General features: G+C 34.5%; 1 protein-coding gene across 1 annotated transcript; it reads left to right on the top strand.

The window, feature by feature from the left end:
- The first annotated feature begins 2,451 nt into the window (after nt 1–2,451).
- On the top strand, nt 2,452–7,233 carry LOC106662064. Its single transcript, XM_014385868.2, has 2 exons — nt 2,452–2,854; nt 6,731–7,233. The coding sequence occupies exons 1-2, from the start codon at nt 2,452–2,454 to the stop codon at nt 7,042–7,044; spliced, it is 717 nt and encodes a 238-aa protein (XP_014241354.1). The 3' UTR covers nt 7,045–7,233.
- The last annotated feature ends 9,975 nt before the right edge of the window (nt 7,234–17,208 follow it).

Genomic DNA, 17,208 nt, shown 5'->3' with positions numbered 1-17,208 from the left:
GATATGAAAGGTTTGACAGCTTTCTGATCAAATCTGGTACTTGCCTTGGAATTGGGGTACCATAAGACACTGTTAGTGGGCTCTCAAACATGTGAAGGTGAAAATAAACCGTACCAGACCATAAATATTTGTCAAGTTAGTTCATATTAAAAAGCTCATGTGATATGAGATGTTAAAAAATGCGTTTCCTGGAGAAACCCTAAACATCGAAAGTGACTTGATTGTATTCATACCGTTCCTCCAAGGAAGACAGTTTCAAAAATGATGGTTTTTATGAACACGAAACAATATGTGCAAAAAGTTACAATAAAAAGAACAACGTTGATCCAGAATCCTTTTTTTTTTCAAACATAAATTTTTGGGAAATTTACAAAGACTTTAATTTGGTCGTTTTTGACCATTTTGGTCTGCCTATCCTAGCTGTTTTGGTTTCTCACAATCTTTAGTGCTGGGTAGGTGTGTGATTTTCGTTTAGACGAGACTTTTTATTAGTTCCTATTTTAGACTGTTTTATTATTTTTCCGAGCGGCCTTTGATAAAATCAGATTTTTTATATCATTTATTTATTTTTTTAATTTATTCAATGTTTTAAAAGCTCAAATTGTGTGAAGGTGTATCTAAGCTTTTATTAATTTGTATTACGGTTACAGCATTATAATTCATTCGATAGACGTGTTTGTAACTTCTTCAATCTGATGATGAGCTTTTAATCCTTGAAATCCGGATCGTAAACAACAAATCTGAGAAAGAACAATCTTCTAAAAACATTTTCAGACCTATGTTTTCGGGGGCGTCAGTGGCCGCAACGGTTTGGGCACTGACACGGCGCTCATCTCTCTAAGGTAAAGGTCCCCGGTTCGAATCCAGCGGCCCTTCATTCGAACCCGTCATACTTACCAATGGGCTTTGTGTCAAAATCACCGGCACCCTGAGGGTTAATATGACCTCTGCTGTTGCGAACACTCGTAAAAAGTCTTGTGTCGGTTAATCGCGATTTTTTATTGTTTCCTGAAAAGTCGACTGTCGCTTTATTAGACTGTTTTATTATTTATTGTTTTATTATTGTTCCAGTCGGCCTTTATGACAATCAGTTTTTTTATTAGCTCAAATTTTGTGAAGATGAGTTGTTATTAATTTTTGTTGTGGGTTCACTCTTATAATTCAGTCGAGAGACATGTTTGTAACTCCTTCAACTGATGATGAGAGTTTAATGCTTGAAATGCGGATCTTGTGAACATCAACTCGGAGTAAGAACGATTTTTTAAAGAGATCTTCAGTGCTGTGTCTATGTGATTTTCGTTTAGTTGAACCTTTTTTATCAGTTCATGAAAAGTCGAAGCAGGCCTACTATCGCTATTGTGACTGTTTTATTCTTGTTCCGGTCTTTGTGACTATTGGTGTTTTTTTTTATATTCGTGCAATGTTTTAAAGGCTTAAATTGTGTGAATGATTTATATGAGCTGTTATTAATGCATTTATGAGAGTTTTTAGTGTTGTAAGTGTGCAATTTTTACTGTTTCAAGTGTAATTTGTCAATTAAAGATTATTTGGACGTCGTGAGATGCGGTCTGGTGTGACGTAGGTTTAAGAAAAACATTTTCTTTATTGTGCCAACGTTTCGATCTTTATTGAGATCATCTTCAGGGCTCAATGTGTTTGTTTTCCGTGTAGATGTGTCATTCATGTCTGTCGTGTGGGAGGGCACTCGCAAAACAGACAATCTAAAACCTCTCACGATCTCCAAATAATCAGTAAATAACGGTCATTAAACACCACGCATTGTCAATTAAAGTTGAAACAGTTGTGCTTTATATTATATCCGAAAGTGGTGCGTATTCGTCACCAGGGGTTTTGTACAGTGTATCACGTAATTAAATTATAAAACAAGATTGCATGACATAAAGGTTAAGGTTAAAACTGTGAAGTGGAATTGGTCTAACCATATAATATGGGGCAACATGAAATTGAAGAATAGATATTAGAGATAGATATCTAGATGATATTAAAAACCCATAGTATGAGGGAAAGACGACTTGAAGAACGTTTTGATTTAATGAATATATTTTTATAATTTATATATTTTTTATTTTTACCTGTATATTTTATCTAAGGAAGAACTGAACGAAATTTTACTCATAAAAAGAATTAGTAAATCATTGCACGAGACTTATTAACTGAAGTAAAGGAAACATCTTAAATCCCTTAAGCTAAAACAGCAAATAACAAAATCATGCGATTTTAAGTATCTTTGGAAGATATTGGGAATAAATGTAGATTTCCTTTATGCGTTGTTAAGGCGGAATGAAACGGTACGTGAATCTTCGACTTAGGTGCAAATCGGAGATTGTCCGAGTAAAGATAAGGTACGCTCCAGAAATCGCGCGTACGAAGAGAGTGGGGCGGTCAGGAGTATAAAAGCCTGGTGAGAAAGGGCTACAATCACAGTTCGCCATGCACGTTCGTTCTCTCAGTGTTTTGCTCGTTGTGGCCGTCGCAGCAGCGTCCGGCGAGAGTTTCGAGGGCAACCTCCGCGTCTTGTACAGATCTCTTGAAAAGTGCAATGAAAAGGGCAACGATCTCGGGACCTGCCTCAGGCTGAAAGCTGTCACCATGTTGGACAGGGCGCTCGACTCGGAGAGCCCGGTGGTCATCAACGACTTCCTCTCGCTCACCCCGGACAAAAACGCACCGCGGAACGAAACTGCCCGCTCCGAATCGGAAATCTCTTCCAACCTACCTGCCGATCCGGAAAAGAAGGATTCTAAATTGGACGAGATGATCGCCGACAAAATGACCAGGTTCCTCCAGTCGCGATCTCTTCAGTTCACAGTACCAGCAGCTGATATCGTCGAAGGTATACATTAATATTTCAAAATCCGTTTTCAGAAAAACTAGTTTCACATTATCCAAACAACATGATCAGGAAATTTCGGTATTATCGTAGTTGTAGTCCTGACACACCTAAAGCAGATTAATGAAAATAAGCAGTGAATTTTCAATGCAATCAATTTTGACAGGATTCTATGGATACGGATAGGGATAGGGATAAAAGAGGCGGCCACAAGACCTACTGCACCTCGACCTGAATAGATCTATTGTGCTCCCCTGTTTTTTATAACTCACTGGCCAGCTTCTGGTTGTTAATCAGCCTCCATAGCTTTACCAGTGGCTCCATAGTTGGATCTTGCGTGCGGTTTTTCTTGACCTAATTGCAAGAACCTACACCTACATAGACTTTCACAGAAACATAAAATATGTTCTGCAGGCCATGGGTCTGAACTAAAAACATTATTTAAAAATTAAAAATATAGAGATCGGAGTTGTTAATCCTTGTATCTTTGCTCCGCCTATCATCCGTATCGAACTATCCACCGGATTAGTCACGGCCTGGCAACCTACAACGAAGCTAAGCTGATCAAAGTAGATCGATTTTTATCGACACAAAGTTCAACACATTCTGGTATGCATTTGCGATGTATTACAACAAGCAAATGATAAACTGTTTATGTTTTTATGTAATTCATGGTTTAATTTGATCAAAAACATCTTATTATGAAAGAACTAATTTTATACAGGCAGTTAAAAGAAAACACAAATTTTTAGTTTTTAGTTCTTTTTTTGGGGGGGAGGGGTCAATTTGAGAATAAATTCATGCAACTTTGATTTAAAAATTCCTCATTTTTTTTCAATTTTTTCAATGATTGTTTTTTGGTTCAACCGTCAATTGAACCAGCACGAATTCAGGTCTGACTGACCACAGACCAGGAATCGAAAAAAAACCGGAGCAGAAATTATCAATTTATATTGCACCAATTCCATTTGAACTAGGTATTTTCAATTAATACAAAACCTGATCGTTTTTATTTTCTCAATTATCTATTTTGTATCCTTTTCACCATTAATAACGGCATCAAATTAATATGAAAAAAAAATAAATCAGTCTCACATCTACACAAGTCTGAGGGAAACCGCATAACATGAACGAGAATATACGGACCGAAAATTGATCAATTTGGAATAACAGTTTTCTTGGACCACACTCAATTTGAAATTATTAAGCCCATTCGATTTTCGGTCCAATAAACCTGAGAAAAAATTTTAGTTGGTACATTTATCAAGAAAAATACCATTATAAGATGATATAATGAAAAAATAATTTAAGTAATCGTATGAAAATTTTCAACGTGTACATTTAACCGAAAATCAGTCTCAATCGAAGGATTTGTTTGCCTGATAATATTTATAAGCATATATAATTATTAAATTATCTAAAATAATGAAAACTGTGTGGTGATTAGTGACCGTTAATCGATAATTATTCAGAAATCGTGAGATGCGGTCTGGTGTGATGTAGGTTTCAGAAAGACATGGCCCTGAAGATGATTGCAATAAAGATCGAAACGTTGGCACGATAAAGGAAATGTTTTTCTGAAACCTACATGACACCAGACCGCATCTCACGATTTCTGAATAATAATGAAAACTGTTTATGCACATCAATTTATAATGACCATTCATAATTAATATCCTTAATACAAAAAATGATAGAAAATAAAATAAATGATAACACACAAGTAACAAACACGATTCTGAAAATGTAAAATGCATTTTAACAAAAATAAATGAGACCAGATTAAATTGGTTACGAACAGTATACATAAATATCTACAATAGTAATGTAAATTTGCAAAAAGAAAAAAAATTGTTCCCAATATAGTATATTATAGACATATATAAAAAAATAATAATCTAAATAATAATAATCATAGTTGATAAGATTGATACTTAGAGATAAATGATCAAAAGATTACACGTTGTTGAAAAGTTCAGCTAATTTTACTAATATAATATATTTGAAAACGAACAGCCAATTATCAAAAAGATTTTTATAAGATATACAAATGTAATTAACACTGTAGTGGGCTCATGTCATAAAATCAAAAACGTTCCGTTAATAAAGAAAATTCCAAGCTTCAGTACAAGTGTCTCAATTGTAGAGTAAACAGCAAAAAAATTTAACTATTATTTTAGAAAAATATAAATATCCTTAAGCAAAATTTTGCAATATTTTATCATTATTTAGTCGAAATCCGTCGAAATTTTTGGCAGTTAGCAATATTATATTTTTTTATCCTGGCATTTACTTAACTTATATTTACTCCAATAAGAATACCAAAGCAAAAAAAAATTCTTAAAAGTTGTATAGATTAGTTTTACATTTATTTTTCATTGACGAGAAACTTAATTTTTTTCAACATACGATTTTATTTCGGGTTATTAGATAGTTGATAAATTGTTGGGCATAATTCCGCAGTCTGCTCGCCCAGAATCATCCTGTTTCACCGATTATCGCTATTAACCTTGAGATCGAAGCATAAAGTCCAATAAAATCATAGGCAAGTATATTCCGATACGATCAAATTTATACAATCAGCCCAAAAGAAAAACATCATCTTTCTTATAGCCACTACAGACGAGGAAATATTTAGAAATACTTTCCCAACAGTCCTTAATTATTTATACTTTAATTTAATTTTTCATAATCTATCCAACAAAGAATTGTCTATTTACAAAGAAATCACATTTGGTCAAAATTTTATAAATCGGTGAATCACGTTTGCCTACAAATCCATCTTGGGCAGTTTTCCTCGTAGAAGACGAGCCCAACGAATGAGAAAGTGTTGCGGATACTGTTTTGTACACTTTTTCTTTATTTTACAGGTTTTAATCGCCGTTAAAATTGTCGGGGGGAAAAGATTTTTCTCTTGGCGAGTTCACTTTTTTTTTTCTTATTTATCGTGAATATAATGCTGATTGATCGTAATTTTCTATATTAGGGTGAATAAAATAATGAGGATTTCTACATCGAATTACATATATTTTTATTTTTCGTATATTTGGATAATTTATTATTAATCAATTTTAAAAAATACGCAATAATAAAACAAATCCAAATTAAAGGTTTATATGTATGAACGATCATGGTAAAAATAAACAAATCCATAAAATGTCTGCAGTAACATAAATCGTATATATTTGGTAGTTAGCTATCATATTTCGTCTGCGTATTTGCCTATCTTTAATTTTTGTCAGTCAGACATTTCGGTGTTTGTGTGACCGAAGATGACGAATTGTCGAAACGCGTTTGGCTGACAAAAATCAGCGAGGATAGGCAAAGATGATATGTCAAAAATATGATAGCTATAAACCTATCAAATTAAAGGTTTATCACCACGCAGACTTCAGGAGGGAATAAATCACAATAAATAACATTAAGAAATATTTATTCTATTAAAAAAGGTCTTTTAAAGGTGTATAGACAACATTATATTTAACTTTACATTTTAAAGAAGTGCAGATGGTTAACTCTTCCAAAACGCCAAATTGCTTACTTTTTGGGAATCGCCCAAATATTAAAAAATTTTAAATAACAAAGGACCAATATTCTTCATTTACTCTCAAAAGAATACGTTTCCATTTGCCTTAAAGGCTTATAAAGACTTGGATTGTGCTGGACATACAGGATTAGAGAGCTTTATGGATTGAAAACAATTTCGATTGTTTTTGGTTCACTAAAGTAAAAACGAAATAAATTTTTTCATAACTTTTTTGTTTGCCAGTGAGACCAAGAAAAATAATTTAATGATTGCCTAGATATTTGTTCTTAACCGCGTCATTTTTATTATATTATTAATCGTCGTGTTATTAAGCTATACAAATTTATTTGTAGGAAGGAAGAAAAGCAAGAAAGGAGGACCGATACTGATGGCAGCTCTTGCCATGGGAGGAATGATGGTGCAGATGGCGATGGGCAAGATCGCTCTTCTGGCCGGCAAGGCATTGCTGATCGGCAAAATGGCCCTTCTACTTTCCGCCATCATCGGTCTCAAGAAACTAGTCGGCGGAGGCGGAGGCGGAGAATCCCACCAGGTCGTCTACGCCGAGGGACACGGAGGCGGGCACAGCGGCGGTGGCTGGGGAAGGAGTTACGAACGCGAAGTGGCTCAGGATATGGCATACCACGCTCAAGCCAGGTCTCAATGATGATGTCCAGTAAAAAGAAGACTTTTTGATTTCGGGTCGGCAAGGCTCAATTGGAACTATTCCCAAACATGGGTCATCCTACAAGCTAGAAATGCCAAAAAATTGTATTTATTTATTTATTAAATCTTAATTTATTGAATTTATTTTTACCCTTCACTACTTCTTCTTCCTTCTATTGAATGTTGCAAATATACGAACATTGTAAATATTATGTTTGAAATTAATTTTTCCTAAGATAAGTCTTTTTTCTAACATTCCTAAACTATCCTTTTCTTTTGAGTCCATCCTCGTTTTGATATTTTTAGCATCGTTCTAAAAGTCGTAGTACGCATAAATTCACCATTATATTAGTTACAATATACTAGATTTTAGATAGATATATATTTTATGCAAATCTAATCAAACGCGATCAAAAATTTGGATTTGCTATTTGGATTTGTATAGGCTATATTGTGCCGAGTTGAGCCTATTGGCTTCTCGTAGTCCACCGGCAATTCCAGTTTTTGATGTTTATTAAATTGCCGGCAGACTCGAGAATCACCCACCTCGGGTGTTGGCAGTCCGGAGTCAGATCACAGCCTTATCCGACCAGCCACCTAGTCTTACCTAGGGGAGGGCTGCCAACAGCTAGGTCAATCCAGTACCCAACGCATTTCCGAGTCCATTCGTACTCTCATTCATTTTTAAATACGTTCACTTCTATTTACATTCATTCAATTAGGGTGATGGAGTACTCGATATTACGAATCCCTTAAATGATGGTAAGAGCACAACGATCACTCTAGCCATCGTGGTCGACACCTCTTTCTCTTAATCGAGACTTCTGGTGGCAATAAACCACTGTAGACCATCGTGGATGGTAGGGCGCGGCACAACCCGGTCATGGGCGTTGTAACAGATGCTACGGCCGGCGTTGACCCCGGACGAGATTCCAAAAACCAACTCACTCGAGAGTGCCAAAGGATTAGTAACATACCGTAAAGGTAAACAACAAGTTATTAATGTTGAGTTTGCGTTTAAAGACAACTATTAATGTTTACACCTGGATTGAGGAAAATCATCGAAACCAAAATAAAGATTCGATAGCAAAAAGAAGAAACTCATCCAACTGAATCGTACTGTTGTCATATCAGTTAACAATCGATTTTTGATGCTCAAGCCTTGTCGCTGATGGACTTGGTTAGGTATTTACACATCATCCAGGGCTAGCTCGATTGTGATTGTTATGCGAAGTGTCGCTTACTGAGAGGTTTGTTTTTCAGTGCTGACTCTCGAATGTGGTTCTGAAAACTGGGACTTCAGTGGGTCGAATAATGCAGGGTAGGCGAAATGGCGCGACAAAAGGTCCGGGGGAAGAACCCAACACTTGAAATCATATTTGACGAATACGATTCTAGCCGATATCTGGGCTTTGTCTCAAACGCAAGTTTCCTTTAACAATATTTACATCATATGCACGTTATTAAATTTGCAATACTTATTTTAAAAAAACTAGACAGGCAGACTGAAGCTGCAACCTTGATAGAAGACTTCAAGCTATTTATTGTTCGATAGATTGCGGACCAATAGAAAACATCACTATTGCACCTTTCATTCAAAGTTATTCGATTGAATCATTAATCACCAAGACAATCCTTACACGTCTTCCTTATTAATATTCGAATAACACGACAGCCCCCAATATATTCCTTAATTCATTGCAGTTTTCATCAATGACTCAATGCTGTATATCAAACATTGTAGATGTAACATGAATTCTTGAAATACAGATATCAGCTATCGAAGTGATATAAATGAGGTAAGTACCCCATCAACATAGTGAACAGCCACTGTTTTATCTATAGGAAGCAGTCCAAAACAATAAAATGGGAAGTTTCCTCTCTTTTTACATACTTTTCACCGATTTCCCCAAACTGAGACAATGTTAAAAAAACACAAGGATACAAATTCACTTCTCAAGTCCAATTTCAGGTATTCATTTAACTAGCATGACACAACAAAAATAGCTCTACAATTTTGTGAATATCAGTTCTTTGATTTAACTAAACTTCATCATTTACTTCCATTCACTAGTTTTCGTGGTCCGCTTGACCAATTAATATATTTCAATTAATTAAGGTTTTTTAGGTTGAGGTAAAAAAGTCAGTGTCACGAGCGGGATTCGAACCCACGACTTTCGGATAAATACGCCGCTGCTCTACCACTTGAGCTATCGTGACTTCGATCCACTCGGACACTAACTTCCCACCTCAACCCCGCCTTTTGAATTTTCCCTCCTTTTTGCCATTTTTCAAATGTCGTGTAATCTATTTGAATCGCGGCGACCCCAAAAAAGGTGGGGTTGAGATGGGAAGTTAGTGTCCGAGTGGATCGAGGTCACGATAGCTCAAGTGGTAGAGCAGAGGCGTATCTAGCCGAAGATCGTGAGTTCGAATCCCGCTCGTGACACTGCCTTTTTTATCTCAACTGAAAACCTTAATTGATCATTTACATTTTTCTTGTTTAATTTTTTACACAAGTTTCACAATCAACATATGTTTGTATTTTCTTCAGGCCTTTAATAATTCCGAAACGTCGACAATTAAATTAAAAATGTGATAATCCAGAACAATGTATACTGTGCCTATAATCTAAAGAACTTGTTATGATCAACAAATTCCGTTAGATTCTAACCTATTAAATGTTAATAAAAAAATATATGCGCAATTTTAAACCAAAGTGAAGAATCATACCAAATTTGTTATCAAACAGATGTATGTCCATTTCAACTCAGGGCATCAATTTCATATTTGTTCTTAATCGTGAATCGGGGGGAAATGTCATATATTGAAAATAAAATCACACCTATTTTATATGTTGAATTTAAATTTTAAACCTTGGCGATCGGGTATGCAAAGGGTTTGTTCTATGCTAACAGAAATGAAGAGCATGACACATTATCATTTTTGAGAGCTACAATTGAAATCGAACTAATAGTTTTTTAAAGAAAGATGTATGTAATAACTTATTGGATTTGTTAACAAGTAGGTCAATTTTATTTAATCTTGCTAATTAGCTTTATTTTTAAATGTTTAGAATCAAAACAAATGTCAAATATAAATAATCATCTCATATAAATAAATATATGAAATATTCTTTTATAAAATGTATTAGGGAAATAAAAGTGGCCATAGAACTTGACTACCTTTGCAGGATTTTGGTCGGTTTTTCGGCAACCTCCTTTTAAACGCTCTCTGTAGGCTGTTTGTGGAGGTCCTTGTAAGAGATAGCTTCTTCTAATCCTCAAAAGATCTCTTAAGTATCAAGTCGATGAGACTGGCGAAACCCCGATATTTTTAAAAAGTGCATGATAGGTCAAGTCGTCCCATGGATCATAAAATTGAACGTATTTCTTAGAAGATGCGAAAGTTATGAAATGTCAGTTTTTCATTAAATGTAAAATTCGCCATTAATTATCATTCGTTTCTCAGTTTTTTATATATTGAATATAGTTTTGCAGATTGCTGGTTTTTTATAAGCTCAACATATATACTTACATGTACACATTTGGGCCTAAGACTTCTGGCAGCCCATCGGCAATTACAGATTCTGTAAATTACAATAAATAATCCATACCTTTGGCTTAATACGCCGCTGCTCTAACCACTTGAGCTATTGTAACAAGTGGTTGGAGCAGCGGCGTATTGAGGTCGAGGGTTCGAATCCCGCTCGTGACACTGACTTTTTCATTTCAACCAAGACCTTAGGTAAAAAGAATAATGAAACGAAATAATTGATATGGTCAATTGTGGTTGTATGTGTGAAGAATATATCGAGCACTAACGAAAGGCAAATGTAGACTGAAAGTTTGACAATTGATTCTCTCTCAGCTAAAACTTCGACTCATATCAGATTCACTATCCAGTGAATTATTTATATACCCCCCTTTTATTTCTTTTGTTTGGACATAATTAAAAAAAAAATAGGACTGGTCTTTACATATTTTTGAATCTGAATCTGAGGTCAAAAATTTTTTCAACGTACGGTTCGTCCCCAGGTTTGTCAGCTCAGCAATTTTTTTTTAAATAGGAAGGTATCATTTTGTATATGGATTAACTTAATAAAGTTACTAAGAAGTAATTAATTATTAATTAATTTAACGTTAATAGAAGGTAAATGGATGACAAGTTGGATAAATAAAATTTGAACATTTTTTTAAAATCCATTATATTTCGTGGTCCGCTTGACCAATTAACATCTTTCAATTAATTAAGGTTTTTAGTTGAGATAAAAAAGTCAGTGTCAGGAGCGGGATTCGAACCTACGATCTTCGGCTAGATACGCCGTTGCTCTACCATTTGAGCTACCGTGACATCGATCCACTCCGCCAACTTCCCATCTCTGACAATAAACAATAGATAATCGAGCGTAGAGTTTTTTAAGATAAAATGTCTAGGATGTGATTTAAAGAGTGCAAAAGATTGTCCACCTACAGAATGGTTAAACAGTAAGAAACTGCCATGGGAATATATAGGTGAAAATACCCTAAAGTAGCACACCTATAGAATGCTTCTAAAAAAAATCGAAAAATGTCTTTTCACGCCGTGAATAATTGTATAAAATTGAATAAATGTTATTCTGGGTGTTAGCCTGAATCACCAAACTTAGTGTTACCCAACCTTTTTGTGCTTTACGCCATCTAAGCCTTTCTAAAATTATTGTGCCTCCCTAACATATACATATTTTTTAATATTCAAAAATTCTAATTTTCACTAAAAAATACTTGAATGATGGGTTTTAAGAAGAAATCTCAAGGAAATTATTGAGCAAACACAGTATGTAAATTTTCAAAACACATAATGGAGAACTAACATTTAAGTACAAAATAATTTTAATTATTAGTAATTATTTATTATTTCAATTTAATGAGATCCTTGCGCTTGATTCTTGCTACAAAGAGATTTTATGTCAGGTTTCAATTTAGTTAATTTTAGTCTCCCCCTTTTATTATATCCAGCTGATTTCTTTTTTTTTCGCAGCAAATCACTTATGGCACTAAATCCTCATTCAGTTAATATGAATGTGGAAACGGTAACAAGTTTTAATTAACCCATCATTTTGCATGTTTGGCGTACTTCTTGATACTGCATATTTGAAATATCAGGCAAATCCATTAGTATTGGCTACATCAACCTAGTGAGGATGTCAGTTTCTTTCAAATCAGCCGATAAAATTTTCAGATGATCGACAATAACATGTAAAGCGGTATCAGTCACTTCACATTTTTGGAGCGAATGACATTTTTCAAAAATTTTGTTATATGTCGGACATAATTCAATAAACGTAATGAAACCAAATATCTTTGCTTTTGCGTCGACAAGAGTTTCATTTATTCCTTGAAGGTGTTTATTTAGTGTAGTTAGTTTTTCAAATATATCGGCTAAATAACTCACAAATGCCTTACCATCTTCTCTCAACAGATTTTTCATTTCAGGTTTGTCGCTTAAAATGTAACTAAGAGTATCAAAAGTCCATAAATATTTTCAAACAGTTCCCTTTAGAGACCCATCGTACTTCAGTGTGAAGTTTAAATCTCATTTTGGCCTTCATTTTGGTTTTCACATAATAACTTGAAGAGACGTTCACATTTTGTACTAGTTTTAATAACTAAATTTATTACTTCATTCTACAGGTGAAATGGTTTTAATTTCCAGGTTTTCCCTGTGGATAACACAATGCACGGGATGCATTTTTGGATTCTCATCGTTCATCAATTTTTTAGCAATCATTTTTCCATCATACAGGGGCACCATCTGAAGCTCAAGATGTTATATCCTTCATTGCTACATTATTGACGTCTAAGTAATGTTTTAGCTTACTTAACGTATTTTTGGAGGTAGTGGTACTTTCTAATGATTTACAGAGCATTTCTTCAGGAAAATTACCTGTATCAATATACTTTATATAAGTTATAAGTTCGGCTTCACTGCCTCTCAAATTTGGTTCATCCATTTGGATCGAGAATTTTCTTGTTTTAAGTTTTTCAGCAAGCTGTATTTCAATATCCTCACTCATTTCGTCTATTATTCTGCTAACACTATGGTTAGTGGCATAGCATGAACTTCATTGTCATCTTTTCCAGAACGTTTTAAGAAATGTGTGGTGATTCGATTCGAAAATCTTTACTTTATCGTGACTTTGAGTACTTTGTGTATCTTGGTCATACAAGAGGGCTTAACGTCCAAGTACCTTTAAATGACACGGACTAGGGGGTCAAACCACCTTATCCATACTATGTATTACCAATTAAAATTCCATGGGGTGGGCCGAGATTCGAACCCAAAACCACTGGTAAGAGAACAATTATTATTAACCACCGTGGTCCTTGGATGCAAATAAAATATAAAAAAATAATATGAAAAGCTAACTAAGCTAATTCATTCAAGCTGGCAAATTTTATAATATTTTTGTACAATTGTGTGGTGATTAGTAACCGTTAGTCAATAATAATTCGAAAATAGTAAGATGCGGTCTGGTGTGATGTAGGTTTCAGAAAAATATTTTCTTTATCGTGCCAACGTTTCGATCTTTATTGAGATCATCTTCAGGGCCTGGGATTTACAAACATTGTTTAAATTTGAGAAATACATGTAGGATGTGGAAAAAAGTTAATTTATACAATGCAAAAAATATTTTTTATATTCAATCAAAGTATTTCTACTTTGATTGAATTTTTAAAAAAAATTGTTTACATTGTATAGACAAATACATGTAGGATGTGGAAAAAAAGTTAATTTATACAATGCAAAAAAATATTTTTTATATTCAATCAAAGTATTTCTACTTTGATTGAATTAAAAAAAATAATTTTTTACATTGTATAGACAAATACATGTAGGATGTGGAAAAAGTGAATTTATACAATGCAAAAAATATTTTTTGCAATGTATAAATTCACTTTTTCTACATCCTAAATGTATTTGTTAAATGTAAACAATATTTGTAAATACCAGGCCTTGATTATGATCTCAATAAAGATCGAAACGTTGGCACGATAAAGAGAATGTTGTTCTGAAACCTACAACATACCATACCGCATCTCACGATTTTCGAATAATCGTTTTAAGAAATGCTGATATTGTCGGTTTGTTTAAATTATCCCCTGTAGTATGACTTTTCCGAGATTTAGGGATCAGTAATGAAATTTGATAACTAGCGTCAAGAGTACGAATTAGTTGCATTATGATCAAAAATAGAGACCTTAATGTTACGCTTTTGGCAAAAAAAAAATTTTTTAATTTGAAAGTAAGTCAAATCCGAATTAACGAGCATATCCCTCACCATCAAATGTGCCTGAACACGACCTCTTGAGACGTTGGGAAACACTGATCTAAGTTTACCTATACAAAACTAACCGAATGCCACATTTTTACAAACATATGAGAAGGGTTTGTCATTAAGCAAAAGAACATTCTTTTTCAATACAACATGGCTTACAAGATAAACAAAAACATTTTGTAAAATTTGATTAGATATTCTGTATTTTCCTGTATTACAAGTTACAAAAATGCCTCATAACAAAACACAACATATATAATAACCGTCGAATTTTTGTACACCATAAAAGAATAGTATGAAAAGTTAATCGTATGAGTAGAAGAAATATGAAAAAGTATGTAAAGTGGTTTTGACCCCTTGTTCAAGACCCCCAACAGTTGGATAATAAGCACTATTGTATGATAGGAATTACATACAACTCGCATAATAAAACTTGTAACGTTTATAGTTCTTCGATATAAATACTTGAACTGAGGTATTATTAGACCAGTGATTATAAATAAGCTTACAAGGATGTGGGAACATCCGTTTTAATTTAAAAAAAATTTGATGATGCTAGGTCGAACAATATTTGACAAATGTTAGAGCATGTCTGTTGTCATTGAATCCTAGAAGCTGAGAAATATATTTTGAATAATTTATAGACAAAACAATCTTAAAATTGACATAATTAAGTTTATAGATGGTTTCAAATTTCCTTAAATTCCGACTCAGTACCAACATTGCCACAACTGTCAATGTTGAAAGATTAAAGGTCAAAAGCAGTAACAATAGACTTTATTTTTTCAACCGGACCATACCGAGTTCCAGATTATTCGTGAGTAATAAAGTGGCCGATACATCTAACACTTCAAGCAGAAACTTTAATGTTCCTTGTAACTATCTTAAAAAGGCCATAAGGCACGGAAAAACACGAGGAAACTAAACCAAGAATATTTTTGGAAGACATGATAAGTAAGGTCGCCTTTCGAACCCATTCTGATATTATTTTGTACTAATCGAATAACATAAATTTGTAAGGGTTGACAAACTTAAGTTGCAGCGTTACTTCTGTCATTGTGGCTTCACTTTGATCTTAGCCAAAAGGCTGAGAAGCGATTAACCACATTATACCAGCGACGACGGGTGGTATAATGTGGTTAAGGCTCGGGGCCCTGTAAAAGGGCACCTCGTGTCCTCATCCACGTCATGCAGACCCGACCACTCGGAATGATCAAGCGGGGAGCCTGTACACCAATGCTGCGGCAGTAACACCATCCTGTCGTATGCGGAGGTGCGTCAGCTCTCATCTTGAGAATCAAAACGTCCGATAAGGCCGAATAGGCTAGGTGCGGACGTTAAAGATCCTCATTGTCCTTTTTAGGACAACCGAGTATACGGGAAAGCAAGTCATTGTGGCTCTGGCAAGACCGCTAGCTCAAAACAAATAATTTCAGTGTTCGAATCATCCGATTTCGACCGTAATAGTACAGCAGGTACCTTCTTTGAGCTGGTATCAAAAGTACAAAACTTTCATTCCAAAAATAGCTCATTAGCGTGGCAGAAAATACTGAGCCCGTGGCAATTTCAACACACGCCGGGAACGGATGTGGGAAGAGAAAACAGTTTTCTAACTGAAAAACGCTTGACTTTTTTGCCTCCTCGCATCTTCTGGACAATTCAAATCTGACAGCCATAACATAAAAGAAATCTAGCTTTGAAGACTTGAAAGTAAGATTCAATTTCTATCCTTATATTCGACATTATTGGATATCAAAAATATGAATATAAAATGAAGCAACCAAGAACACCGCTCAGCGTTAGAAAAATATAAGTGGAAATTCGTCCATGTAAAGGAAAAAGGACGGGATGACTATCCATGGAAACGGTTTTACAGCTTTCTTATCAAATCCAGCCATATGTGCTCGGGTACTTGCCAGGGACTGTGGTAAACCAAATGTTACTCGCCATCATGCAAGGCAATGAGATAAAAACTTGCGAAGTCCCTTCATCCTAAAAATCCCTTGTGTGACTATGACGAAACCCTGAACAACGAGAGTGATTGCGGTCAAAACCGGTCCTTCAAGGACTTAAGTTTTAAAAATGATAGTTCTATGAACTCTAAACAACAATTGCAATTAGTTACCATAAAAAATGGATGAGAAATGGCGATATTATCAGATCGTTGGCCAAAATTGATCAATCTTAAAGTGGTCACCAAACTTACTATTGACGTAGTAAAGACCAAACTTACTATTTAGTCCAGGCATTACTTCGTCAGATTTTTATATAGAGTTATTTTGTACAAAGAAAAATATTTAAAAACCTTGAAAAAAATTGTAATTTGGTCGGTTTTGGTAATTTTGGTCTGCTTACCCTTGCTGTTTAGGCTTTCCACAATTTTCAGTGCAGCTTGGGTGATTTTCGTATAGTCGAGCCTGTTTTATTAGTTCATGAAAAGTCGAATAAGCCTGACTATCGCTATTTCAGACTGTTTTATTTTTGTTCTGTTAAGTCTTTGAAATAATCGTTCTTTTTCTTTTTATATTTGTACAATGTCTTAAAGATTTAAATTGTGTGAATGGTACATGTGTGCTGTTATCAGTTTGTGTATTCACGGGTGGTTTTAGTGTTGAATGTGTTCAATTTTTACATGCCGTCGTTTCTAGTGTACATTGCAAAACGCAGTTGTGTTTTGTCGTTTGTATTGTATCCAAAATTGTGTGTATTCGTTATCACTGTTTTTGTATAGTTTATCACATAATTAAACACAAAATAAAACGATAATGCGGAACATAAATATAAAAGTTAAAACCTTCAGTGCAATTGGGCTGATCACATACAAACTAATAAACAAACACAGTTACT

Source organism: Cimex lectularius, unplaced genomic scaffold, assembly GCF_000648675.2.
Source record: "Cimex lectularius strain Harlan isolate CLEC.00 unplaced genomic scaffold, Clec_2.1 scaffold3, whole genome shotgun sequence".
NCBI lineage: Eukaryota > Metazoa > Arthropoda > Insecta > Hemiptera > Cimicidae > Cimex > Cimex lectularius.
The sequence above is the reverse complement of the archived record's forward strand: the minus strand, read 5'-3'. Positions and strand labels throughout refer to the sequence as shown.